This window comes from Calliopsis andreniformis, chromosome 10, assembly GCF_051401765.1.
Source record: "Calliopsis andreniformis isolate RMS-2024a chromosome 10, iyCalAndr_principal, whole genome shotgun sequence".
In the NCBI taxonomy this organism is placed as follows: domain Eukaryota; kingdom Metazoa; phylum Arthropoda; class Insecta; order Hymenoptera; family Andrenidae; genus Calliopsis; species Calliopsis andreniformis.
Window position 1 is genome coordinate 15778113 of NC_135071.1, and position 13982 is coordinate 15792094.

Consider the following 13982-nt stretch of genomic DNA (forward strand, 5'->3'; position numbering starts at 1 on the left):
ACGGGCCGACGTTATTTTCTACTGTGCGCTGTAAAACGAACTCTCTGCCTGACAACGTCCTCCTCCATCTAATTCGCCTCCTTCCCCGAAGAGCGACAATCCCGACAGACTGTTTCCTGCGGTGTTCCGCGGTGCGCGGTAGTAATTAAAATAAATCTGAAACGAGCGGAAGGGCTCTCTAGATATTAATTTTAATATCTGCTGTAAGGGACGCTTGATAGCCAGGGAACAATTTCGGAGTTTTTAATTCTCCTTACTGGAACACAAAATTGAAATAATAATTCCTGGAATTCGGGGGTCTAAAGCATCTCATTATCGTTAACAGTACAGATAAATTCTATTATTTTATCGTTTTAACTAAAACGCTGAATTAAATCGTTTCTTCCTCTTCTTCTTTTTCGATTTTTAAGACACCAGAAATTTTAATCTTCTTTTAATTCAATTTCCTCTATAATACAAATTTCCTCCGCCACTTTTTACGAGGGGTAAAAAATCGTCAACCCTCGAACGAGGCCTCTGCCCTTCGCAAGCTGAAACTTCGCCCCTTCTTTTAATACTTGACGCAACAATTTCATTACAGCTCGTTTCCTCCGGCCTAGAAGGCGTTTTTCATTAAGTTCTATACTACTGAAGCGAGGTAAAGTTTCTGGACGTGATCCGCTTCGTTCGAAGGGAAATGAAATACAGTGGCGGACGAGGGAAAGTGGTTGCAAGTCGCAGCGGGGACGTTTTCACGGTTAAAATCCCACCGAATGTCGCGTGGAATCGATAAAGTTTATCATATATTTTCTCTGTTCTCTCGTTGAAACACAGCAGATGTAATAACGCGCATGACAGCGCTCGACCAATCGACCGCCTTCACGCCCGTCCATGCGGCGCATTAAAATCGACAAAGGGTGCATATGCGAGTGATACGCGACTCGAATCGACAGCGGCTTTCACCCTCCTTACTCTCACGATGGAAGACAGAAAAAAGGAGAGTCGGAATAAAATTCAGATGGAAAATCACGGGATCGATACACAATTATGATTTTGCCGCGTGATTCGTTGAGTGTATCTACTTAGGATCCTGTCAAAAGGGTTCCAATCTGGGGACAGGAACATGGAATCGAATCTGTTGGAAACTGTGGGCGAAAAAGGTTATTCTGAAAGCTGTTGAGTTAGTGTTTATTAAAATTTCTTCGATATTCAGATTCTCTTTCAAATTTTCTAATTTTTAAATATTCATTATAAATAGTACTCCAATTTTCAATTATCCAAAGTTTTCAATAATTACCTGTCACTAAGCTTTGTTGGGGAAATTGGTTTTAGTTCACATTGTATTTTTCGAGGGTTGTTTATGAGATGGAACATACAAAAAGTTTGAAATTTCTATATTTTAAAATATTCAGCATTTTCAATGTTTCTTAATTCCAAATTTTCAAGTATTCAAATCTTTAAATATTCAAATTTTCTAATTTTTAAATATTCATCTCGTTCCCAATTCAAATGCTTAAATATTCAAATTTTCGGCGATCCAAAGCTTTAAATATTCACCTTTCTTTAAGCCTTGTTGGAGAATTTGGAGAAGATTATTTTTTAGGGTTGTTTAAGAGATAGGACACACGAGAGGTTGGAAATTTTCATATCTTAACATCAAGATTTCCAAAGTTCCTTAATTTCAAATTTTTAAATATTCAAATTTCTTCAATATTCCCACCCTCTTTCAAATTTTCCAATTTTTAAATATTCATCTCATCCCCAATTCAAACGCTTAAATATTCCAATTTTCGACTATCCAAAGTTTTAAATATTCACCTTTCTCTAACGTAGAAACTTTCAGCTTTCCCACTTAATTATTCACGGGATTACGCTGTCGCCTCCATTAGAGCAGTGACTCGGAGCAAGCAAATAACGAAGATATCGCTGACTTTAAGATAAACCGCTCGCGAAGTAGCGTTTATTACAGGCTTAACCGCGCTCTCATTCAATTTGCCCGCGGATTACAAGAAACTTCGCAGATAAGAATGGCAGACGCGACAGTCCCCGCTGGAATATTCATGTCGAGCGGCCTGCCAGCAGCGAGGCGTGAGTTGCAAAGAGGATTTCCCACCGAAAGTCTCAGTCACGCTCGCGTGAACTTCGGAGCGGCACTTTGCCTCGAACAAATCGCTTTCACGGTGCACGCGAGCCCCACGATTACACCGTTTACGAGCGACGATCGATGTCGGCGTCGTTCCGCGCGGAAAGAACACGCCTCGTCGTTTCCGCGAGCGGGAAGAATGTGCACGCTTTACGAGGCGCGTGAACAGGCTTTCTAACGACTATTTAATCCGCTTTAGGAATCACTTCCTTCGTTGGAGGCGACGTCGACGTGGCTCGATCGGGACGCAACGCCAGTCAGCGATTTCCTGAGACTTCTAACGCGGGGGTGGACGTGCTTCGCCGTCTGGGGCTGTTCGAGGAGAATAAGATTCGATACGATCCGGTTGGGAAGCTGGGGAGTCGTAAATCGAATGAGTTTCCAAAGTTTTCCCTGGGTTTCGATATGTTCTGTTTGATCTGCGTTTAGTAGTGACAAGTGGATGATAGATGCGGGATACTTTCTTGGGAGGCGTTCCATCTATTGTCTTTGTAAGTAGTGTATATCAACGATAATGCTTACAATAAAGTCCCTCCCTTGTGTCACTCATTTTCCCTTATGTGAAGCCACGAAATTATCTCAGCATAGATTACTAAGGCTAACATAACAAGTGTCAAGTGAAATAGCAATTATTTTTGTGTCTATAAGACAATATTAAACCTAAATTTTCCTGCGTCTGCCAGGGTATGATGCTGCTTGGAGACGAAAAATGTAGGTATGTGGCAATGTGACAAGGTTGGACTTTATTTTCCTAGCAGGTTTTAGAACTAGAATAGCGTGGAGTTAGTGTCCTTTCGCTCCTGCGATGAAGAAGTTGTAAGAGGAATCGATAGAAAATGGGGCAATAAATTTCCATCGATTATACGGTGAAACTTAACGGCAGGGTAGTGAAATGTCTTCGAATAAAGTGCAGATCTCTTCCAGTTAAACCGCGCAGCAGCTTTCCGAATCGTTTCAGGAAATCACGATCGGTTCCTTCGATTCAGATGATAACGCGAGAAAACTAGGACGAAGGGAGCCTATAAGATAAGATGTAGTAACTGATAGCGAATCACTATGTAAATGGACCATGAAATATGGTTTGAGGCAGGAAATAAATTTAATCATATTTAATAAATAACCTTGAAATCTGCTAATCGATAGAATTATCTTTTGTGGGATGAATATCCACTTAACTATGTACAGTTTCAATAAATTTATTGAAGAATTATCAGTATTCAATATTTTCAATATCCCAATATTTTAAATATTTCAATATTTAAATTTTTCAATAACCACTCGATTTTTACTTAATTCAATATTAATTTGATACTACTATGCAGTTATCGATATTTAAAATAAACCGAGGCTGAATAATTAGAATACAGTGAATGTACGATGTATGTAGTATGCTCTCAATGATATTTTTTATGATATTTATGTATTTGTGTTTAATGAAAGGGTACTTATACGATAGTTATATATCATATTCATGCCACGCTCATATCGTGACTTTATAAAGTATTTACACTTCAGTTTTACTGCATCTACATTAAATATCTTCAAAGTATATTTACGCTGCGCTTCCACTCTGCTCATAGAGTGTTTGCATAGATTGTTCCTAAAATATACTTATAAAGCTTTATGAGCGACTTCATAGACCTACTTTATACTAAACTCCTCCCATAGCACTCCTACTCTTGATCCTTCTAAAACTGCAATTACAAATTCAACATTATTCCTCACCGACAACCCAAAGGCTTTTGTCAATGTAGATTGTGGAACTTTTATTATTAACGGAGCGTATTCTCATATTAAAATAAATAACATTTAACTAAAACAAACATTTAAATAAAAAACCTAAGTCTGAATTACCGCAAATCAAACGTCATTTGATACGCTGCAAGACACCCACTCATATATCGCTTATCGTCGATCGTCAAACGAGATAGCCGAGTCACAGGTTAAGCGTGATAACGCAATTCATTAGAGCTGATGTACGGTCCAGAGATTAGCCCGATGGGAATTCAAAGAAACCCCCGTTATCGCGGCTCCTCGCGTCTGACTTATGATGAGTCGTACTACTGTGGATGGACTGCTGCAGAGAGGCCTTGTGGTCTATCGTCGATTGCGGCGGAATCCATCAACTATGCCAGAGATAAGAGAAGTCGTTCCTTTCCGTGTCCAAAACGGACATTTACAACAGAGAAAGCTCGTGTTGTAGATATAAACTACTCGGTAATTAATCCACTAAGTTCTTCCTGTGAAACTGTTTTATGCAGAGGATCTGTGTACAGGGTATCCAAGGTTTAAGGAACTGTGGCTGCATTTTGTGATTTTTTTTTAGAGTGGTGAGTAGGCTGTTCTGTATTCAAAATTTGCAGGTATATTTATCCCTCTTGTGAGTATATCCTGCATTTTTTTCATCCGAAAATAGTTAAATTTGAGGGTGTTATAACTTTTCGTTAAATAGCTGTTTCAGAAAAGGTGCTCCATCCCCCCATCTGAATCTCATTTCCACTCAGGAATAATCACAAAGAAACGAATCACTCGAAGAAAAGAAGTGAATTCTAACGAGCATCAGAAATACCCCAGCGCAATCAAGGAAAAATATTCTCCTCCGAATTCGCTGCACGAGAATATCGGTACAAGAAAACCGAGAAACCAGGAAACAAAGAGCCCCCGTTGTAGGGCTGATTTTTCAGAAAATCCACGCCTATTGTGCGCCCCGATTTCGGTCAGCGGTTCACGTGCACTAATCCCGCTCAATCGAGAGCAGTTCCACGAGAGTCGCAGCGTTCTGCGGTGTTGTTCCAGGTATCGTGCGGTTGGTAGACCAGCGTCCCGCGATAACACAATTAGACCGCGTGCAGTGCGTCCGTCATCGCGAACAATTCGCAATTTTCTCGCAGGCGGAGTGGCAATTCAGTTGTTAAACCATCCCCCTCGCGTAATTCGATAGGAATCCATGGACGCGAAACGCTTCCGTTGCCCTGGCATTCCTCATAATCGCGATATATCGATATGGCTGGTTACTGGCCATTGCGCCACATTGTTGGCGTTGTCGTTGGATTCGCCATTAATCCCTGTTCCGCTTCCTTTGAGGTGGCTTTCAACTTCGTGTTGCTGGGGCATACGAAACCCTTCGACGTTGTTGGCAGTACGAACGCTGAGGTTTCGGACCTATCTCACTGGGTTTCGAGTTAGAGCAACTGAGGAACTCTGGCGAGTCTCGTAATGACTGTCAGTCTTTAAGGTCGGTGTTTAGGAATGAGTATCTGAAATAGAGTGTAAGCGATTCTTCGGTGGAGTTTGAGTGAACTGTTTCGCTAATAGAGGGGTCGATGAGTGAAATGGGTCCAGAGTCTTTTCGAACGCTGCACGAGAGGGGTCAAGTGTTCAAGTTTTCGAATTTTTGAAAACTCGAGCACTTGAAATTTGAGAATTTTGACTTCATCTCTGCGTTTTGCGTCACCTAATTGCTACATCAATTTCTAATCAAGAGAGTGTTTCACGAAATAAAATTTATGAAAAGTACCTTGCTTTTTGCTCCTTCAGTCCATGCAGGTGTAAAATTCACATCTATGAAATTGCATTGAGATGCATCGATATTCGTTCGATACCGATCTTCCCTACACAAGCACCTTCGCTTTTACCTTCGCCTGAGAGAAGGAGGATCTTCAGACCCATAGACAGTGAACATAAACACTGTTTCATTGAAATAGTAAAACGCAATTTCCTTTCACAGTTCCATAACAGACACAATTTATCGTAATATTATTTTCCCTCGACGGCCATGTTTTTAACACGCTCGATATATTTCCTGATCTCATATTGGCGCCGTCGATAAACGAAAAACCGAATTGAAACCTTCGAACATAAATCGATATGAAATACAACCCCATGGCGTTCATTCGAACTCAAACGAACTCTCCCAGAGCTGCAACCTGTTCTTCTTTTTTTTTATCAATTTCCAGATAGACAAAATGCACCATGTACCTTTCACGAGTGATATAGGAAGCCATTAGAGACGTTCCCATCCTATCTCCTTACAGTACCAGGGCATATTTATGGGTGAACTTAAGAACCGAAAGTTTTCGCCAGCAGGTACCATGAAACAAGTAGTAAAACCCAATAATTAAACCTCCGTCGGGCAGCAACGTACATTATTTCCTTCCTTTTGTTCCCACGCACGAGCTACATTGATTCTGCTATATGTTATCTCATTGTCCGCGGAATCGTCACTCGCAGCGATTCGAGCGCGATAACGTTACTTTCGATCGCGATTAAACAGGGTCGAAATGGGTCGCAGTTTCTGTGATTCGCAGCCGAACCTTTAGTGCTCGCCCCGATAGTGGCATACAGGGCGATTTGCTTTAATATTCAGGCATAAAAGCGGGCCATTGTCGCGAGAATATACCTGTCCACAGTTGCCTCCATAATGTATGTCCCTCGATAGCGGCAGAGACGTCGTTGTTTGGATTAATAATAATGGGTCGCGTTAACTGCTTGAATTTTTTCCAACATTTGTAGTTTTGGGAGCCCGTAAAGTTCTGTTTAATTGGGAACACGTCTCGCCCGTGTTAGCGAGACCTGAATAAAATCAGCTTCATCAAAATTCATGTTAGCGGTGGAGTAATTGTCGAGAAGGGATTTAACGAGCCATTTGTGTACACTGTTATATAGGTTTACCATAAAAAGGACGATTCTTGCGCGAAACAACGCGACGGTTTGTTAAATGAGGCGGAATTAGTCACATAGTCGTGAAATTCTTTAAACCAGCGAAAGAAAATTTGTTTTGTTATTATATCAATTACTAATTTGAAAATATTTCATTCAAAATGTTATTTCTTGAAATATTTAAAGTTTGAAATTCGATTTTACCGAAATATATTTATTATTAGAGTTATTTTGTAGTATTTGTAGTATATAAGTAGTATACACCAACGATAATGCTTACGAGAATGTTTCACCCTTGTATCACTCATTCTCCCTCATATGAAGCTATACAATTATCTCAGTCATACGTGAAATTATTTGATTAATGGATTACAAAATATATTTCTACTAAAGTATACTAAACAAACTACTGAAAAATATATAAAGCTTCAAAGAAAATTCTGAAAAGCTTGATAAATGAAAATTGAAAATTTTGATCGAGTTTTGAGATGAAACTGTATCTTCTGGATGAATCATACTTGCGATATTTTAAAGGGTTGTGGAAAAGGCCAAATAGATCACAGAATCTACCTCTGTCACATTCTATACCATCTCCCTCCCATTGAAATTTCCCCAAATCAAGCACAAATGAGAGTAGCTTTGATTCACCGAGTCATTAAATCTCCACTCATTTACGTTGGCGAATTATCACTCAATTCATTATTCAAGCCCCGAGGCGAGCGCCACTTTCGCGTCGTCCTTCACGGTCATTAATCAAATTTAATCAAAGTGAAAGCGAAAAGTGGAGGGGGTACTCGGATAATTAGTTCTGTATCAATTACACGATTAATCATCGTTAGATGATTATTAAGGCAGGACACGTACTTAATAGCCTTGTCGATTTTACACGTCCGCGTGTCGATGACTTCTAGGAACACTTTCAGAGAATTACGATTGCTGTAGGCGTTACAGCATCCACTTGAGAAGGGTGCAGAGGGAAAATGGGAGTGTCTACAGTCTCCTTACATGAGAGAAACTTTGTACCTGTGATTATCGTTCGATCGCTTCTTAACGTCTCCTGTAGGAGCCATCGAGAATGTTGCGAGCGATTCAGGGGGAAATGTTGGGAAAAGTGACTCAGGGTGTAGACAATAATTGAGGACTCTTCTTGAGGGTTATTTGGAAGTAATTTCGTTGTGATTTGGTTCTTTGGAGTTCTAGACTGAGTGGATGGGAGAGTGCGTTTCTGGGAATGATTTGTAAGCAGATCGTTGAAGATTTATGGGTTGCTTCAAATTTCTGAGTAATGATATTTTAGAAATATTGGGTCATATTATTTAAATAAATTTCTAAGTAGTAATTTCAGAGGATTATTAGTGTAATATCTGTTTAAGAAATATTTAAGAACAGCTTGCTCATCTTATTTTGTTTTTAAGCCATTTTTCATAAAAAAGACAATATCTAGAACTATATTGTATGATTTCCGGAACTATGCAATTCCACATTGTACTTTTACATATTTTATGTGAAGGATCACGACTATAGAGATGTAAAAATGTTATATGCTTGCTACAAAGATATTGCATATATTAGGGCTCTATACATACCTGAACTTCTAAAGCATGGTAAGCAAATATGAGGCCAAGCAGTATCACAGTAGACACAGAGATCAGGGTTTTCAATGCTGTCGAGTAAAACGAGGCCTGCAACATAAAACATAGTTGTCTCATAAATATTTGTTTCTTCCATGGTACACTTGATCGAACTTTCTATAATAAAACTTCTCCATGATGCATATTACATTGTTGGAGAAATTATAATCGATATCTGAAATGTTAATAACTATTCCATGGATACTTTAGAAGCACCCTATATAGCTGACTCAATTCGTGGTATCCAAAGAACGAGAATAAAATCGTCCTCATCAAAATTCATTTCGCCGACGACATAGCGACCATATAAATGAGATCATGACTGTTTAATCTTCTGAGTATTGTAATATTCGTAACCACTTATCTTACGTTTCTTATGTATCCTCAGCAAAGTGGACCTCTCAGTTGAAGTGATTACAATTATTTTATATATCACAAAGTAACTTTGGAGTAGAATATTAATAGGAATTCTGATCTGAAAAATTTTCTGATTTTTAGATGAAGGAAAATTATTTAGTTAAGAGGTACATTTATAAATTTTTCTAGACACTTTCTTTTGGTTTCAATACAATGGAGGTACAATAACTTTCACACTAAAAGCCACGAACAGTACATACTTCATTTCTACACATTCCATAAAATTAATCAAACAAATCCTCTGTCGCCACCATGATTCTCTCCCATTCATGCCGTTCAATTAATTAAGCATTCCTCTCTGGCCAGATAGCTATCGCTTCTTGTGACAGCTTCTTGTAAGGCTCTAATTACAACTGTTCATCGCGATTGTATGCATCTAGACAGAGAATAATGAAATATTCAGACGTCTCTGTAAAGTCACTTATTACCGACTCGTAAAAGTCGAACGCTGTGCTTCTAATGGCGACTTTAACCCAGCCAGGTGCATCTTCGAAACTCGTAAAAGAGGTCTGACATATGGAGAGTATTGCTTTGGAAAAATAAACCTTCATATCACTGGCCATATACCTATTCACCCGTGAGGGAGTCGACGAACGCGACGTACGTGCCGCGAATGTCACGTAGGAACAAAAGTTCAGCGTGTATTGGGCCTTGTTATTTAAATTTTTTGTACTCTTGGAGAATAGCTTTCTGTTTCCTTAAAAAAAGCGCGATGGGTGCTTTAGAAATGGCGAAAATTGAATCCCTCGAGAGCTTTCAATTCTGTAAGTATATGTAACACTTTATGCAGTTTTAAGTAGTATAAGCGTAAATATAGTCAGACAGGAGATTTTATTTAATTTCCGCGATTATTTTTGAATTGAGTTTTTAAAGATTGATTTACTTAGTTATAGTTTATTTATTGGAGGGTAATTTTGGAAGAAAATACTCGGATAAGTGTGCCAGGATTATTTTTAGAAGAATTTACTTTGCGCTTTTAAAGATGCAATTGAGTAACGTTGCCAACAGCCACTCGGTTTGAAAACCATGTAATCGACTATCTTGAAGATACAATAGGTTCGCGTCTGGTAGTGAGCATTCAAGGACTCAGAATTCGTAAAAGGGGGGAACGACAATTGCTAGAGTCTCCAGCGAAGAGCTCTCGAATCACTCGAAGCAGCCGACGAGTATTGTCTCTGTAATTAAATTGAGGACGTCAAGTTGGGACAGTCTAATCTCACGTCTGCCAATGAAAGAAACGGTAAAAACGAACGGTCCTCCAGAGAGCATAATTTTCATCGTGAGGAGGACTCGAGCTCTTTTTTTCTCCGTTTCCGCGTGCCAATTCAATATCCCTTAGCTTAATGGTAATTATCTTGAGGCTGACGAGACGATTGAAGATTTCTCAGGTGGAAAGTTAATGCTTTTAAATTGTCGTCAAAATGTGCCATTCTGATTTAACTCCTCTTGTTAGCTATAGATCAATATAAAAATAATTATTCTATGGAATATTATACAGGCTGGATGGAAAATCGTATTACAACCATCCAGGGGGTAACTAGTGATTTCATCCTAGTTACATTTTATTTTTATTTTACTATTATGAAATCATATTCGAATAAAATGTACAAGTACATCTTTATTATATTTTACTGAACGAATAATCACCAGCCAGCGACAAATAACACCTACCAGAGAATTATTATTAAATTCTCTATTTCACCAGAGACAACCTTCTATATCGAGGTACATATCCTTTGAGGCAAAAATCGACGACAGAGTTTTTAATTAGTCCACTGATCAGATCAAGGGATGCCATAAAGATCGTTCGTAATTCGTTTATGTTTCTGGAAAGATCGCGATGGAAAGCAGTGAATTTGATTACTTCTTTTAAAGTGTCCTCCCTCCGCGGGAATTACGTCGTTAGGAGTTTGAGGTTGCATAAAACGGTAGCTCAAAGGAATCGAACTGGGGCAAATAAAACGCATTTAATGACGAAAAATAAAGCCGATGAAACGCTTGTCAGTTGCGCAAGCAATCAAAGGTTGAACGTCTTCGTCAAAGCGACGCACCTGATTTTCTTTAATAATTGAATTAACGCTGTCGTTAACGCGTTTAATAGTTGTTAAACTTTCATAATCCCATTCTGATCGTTTACTAACGTGCACGTATTAAGCAAATAGAATCCCTCGATTGCTCGATAAGCTTCAATTAATTACGTTTATTGTAAGTGACGAGTTAAGCTGACAAATGGGGAGGGGGAAAATGCGCGGGAATTACCGATTCAAACTACGTACCAATTATTTCCCAAAGGGGGATCAAAACGCAGCGATTTGGGTGAATTATGTTGCGATTTGATTGACCCGCGAGTGGAGCGTGCGTCCAGTGGCCAGCCACTGGTTTCGCGGCGGTGAATCTGTGGCTTCCATAGTAGTGGCCACTCAGTTAATTAGTTAGTTACACGTAAGAGGAATATAAATTAGCCGCAGAGGGGAGGCGCCTGATTCTGGTGTCGAAACGTCTCGTGGCGAATGCATATTCATGTGTACTAAATAATGACGCGTGAAATGAATTGTATTCACTTTAATTATAACTCAATTTTAGCTCAATTTAACCTCCATTTTCCTCGTATTTTAGTTATATTTATTTGTATAGGGTGTTTCATAACATATGGTATCCACTTCGGGAGTTGATTGTATGCCTAAAAGAGTTGAAAAGAAGGTACATAAACACGTGCCTTGTTTGTCTTCGTTTATGAGATATAATGCAATAAAGCGTACAATCAACTTCAGAAGTGGGTACCAGGTGTTATGAAACATCCTGTATAGTAACCCACGCTTTTAATTTGAAAAGTTACCAATTTTCTTCAAACAAAAGCACAATTAATTTGCACACTTTACATCCTTGTAAACTGGCAATAATCTGTTCTCCTACATTTTAATTACCTAAAAAATGTAAGGGGAAAACTGTTGTTAGAATAATCCTTGCAAAGTGTTTTAAACTGAGCGTATAGCGGTAAGCGTAAGGCGTCGCGCCAGCCCTAATCCTATTATACCCTTTTCACTTTCGTTACAGTTTATTTATCGCGATAAACGAGCACGAACGACTTCTCGTGAACGCTGAATCCAATAATAGGCGAGATGACCGCCACTCTCGCATCATATAAAACGATATCGATTGACGATGTCCGGTGATCGTGATAACAGTCTTACCCACGATATATGTCCAAGTTAATAAAGCAATTTGTGGTGAAGCAGGTTAGTAGTTTAGCTGAAGTTAACCCTAGTAATATTAGTATTCATGCTAACTCAATCTGTTATGGTTGGTGTGAAAGTTACTAAATAGTACGCAAAAATAATGAACTACTTTTCATTCAATTTTAGAGAAAAAGTTAACACTCCAGAATGTAATTTTAATTTAAAACAATTTTTATAAATGGTGTATTAGGGAATGTGGTACAATTATGTAAACCTAATTCCACTGTAATACTAAGAGTATAACAGCTGGAAGATAAGAAATGAGAGCAAGTAGAGAAGCCTTAATGTAGTCAGACATAGCGTCTAGCTATACTACTTAGAAGGCTCGTCTCGGGAGACGATTATTGACGGTGTTCCAAGCGTTTCTCACAAAAATTCTCGGTTCCTTGCCCCTGCCATCGAGAAGGCGAATCATTGCATCCACGAAGACGCAAAGAACTGCAATTTTGGACAGCGACCAAGTTTTCATTCCTTTTGTCGATAATACTGTAGGACTTAATCCGAAATCCGCAGCATTGCACTTTCCTTCGAATGGACTCGCGAGCTTCATGAAAGGGAATTATTGATTGCTGAGGAAATGGGCCCCGAGGCTTTGTTGTTCAATAATTTGTTTCGCCCCTGCCTACCGTTGCGCGTCAGAGGATCCATTTCCTCTGAAACGTTTCTGTTGAACGTACCAATTCAGCTCAGTTCATGTAGATCCTGTAACAGTAGGCGGAAAATGGCTGAGAGGACTTCGAAAACTTGTGGGATAATCTATCTCAAGTGTGAAGCACTCAGCTGTAATTGAAGAGTTTAAATAACAAACGATGTGAGTGCTAAAAAGTAAAATTTATCTTTCTAGGTCCTTTATTTTTTGAGTAACTATTTTAGAAAAGAGATGAAATAAGACTGTTATTTAAAAATGTAGTCATAATAAAGTTTCCTGTATTATTTTAAATTAAATTCAGTGAGTAGTGTAACCTCGAATATGGTAAAACATTGAGTAAGTAGTATAACCTCGTAGGGGGCCAGACACCCAGTAAAAATATGATTTATGTAGTTCAGTCTTTCTCGTGCCAATTCCACGAAAGCATATCAAATCATAGCAAGAAATCGGCACAAATCAAAACTCCAACATTTTTTAAAAGAATGCAAAGAACACTTTTCAATCCCTATTTCAGAACTATTTTCAATCCCCACAAGTTACATATTAAAAGAAATCGTGTGCAAACCTCAAGTAAAGTCTGTAAGGATACAAGTTGCAACAAAGGAAGATTAAATTAAAGATAATAGTTAAAAATAAAGCAAGTGACTCACTATTTTTCCCTGCAACTGGAGAATTATCAGAAAATCCACACAACACTTTCCTCCCTATCACGCCACATAATTCTGCCACATAATTATCAAAATAGCGCGATATTGCTCGATCATGTAACAACCACAGACAAAATCTAAAATTCCAGCACGAGTATCGGCCACTATCGAACGAACCATCGCCGCAATTACGATAGCCGTATCAGTTTGTTCAAAGAACGTCGCCCAGTGTTAGCAGTATCGCGGCCACGCCACCAGGCCATTCCCCACGTAAATCAATCCTAATTCCACGACCGATAATACGCTCGAGTGATAACGATACGATCCCAGCCTTGATCGAATCGATTCAACCTCTAGCCACGGCTCCAAACCTCCCTCTCTAAGCCCACTTGTTCCTGCGAGCGGTCCAAGTGGATTATGAATTCCAGTTCGAATCGAAGAGGCTTTAGGCCGAGCCGCCATCAGAAAAGCACAGTTCTCGCCGGGACTCAGGGACACAAACTGGATTCAGAGTCGCTCGGGCCTGGCGAAATTAAAAGCGTTTTAATATGAGCACTGCCCGCGGTGAGGCTCACGCTAAGGTACACACCGACGAAACGCAGCACTTCAAGTCACTCCCAC

At 39.2% G+C, this 13982-nt stretch overlaps 1 protein-coding gene across 1 annotated transcript in view; it reads right to left on the reverse strand.

Annotated features, from left to right (window-relative positions):
* The window catches only part of Sk (small conductance calcium-activated potassium channel), a 189053-nt gene that overhangs the window by 22732 nt on the left and 152339 nt on the right, over positions 1-13982 (reverse strand). Inside the window, exon 6 of the mRNA XM_076387233.1 lies at positions 8368-8463. Coding sequence (XP_076243348.1) covers positions 8368-8463 — 96 coding nt within the window. The remainder of the gene's footprint in view (positions 1-8367; positions 8464-13982) is intronic.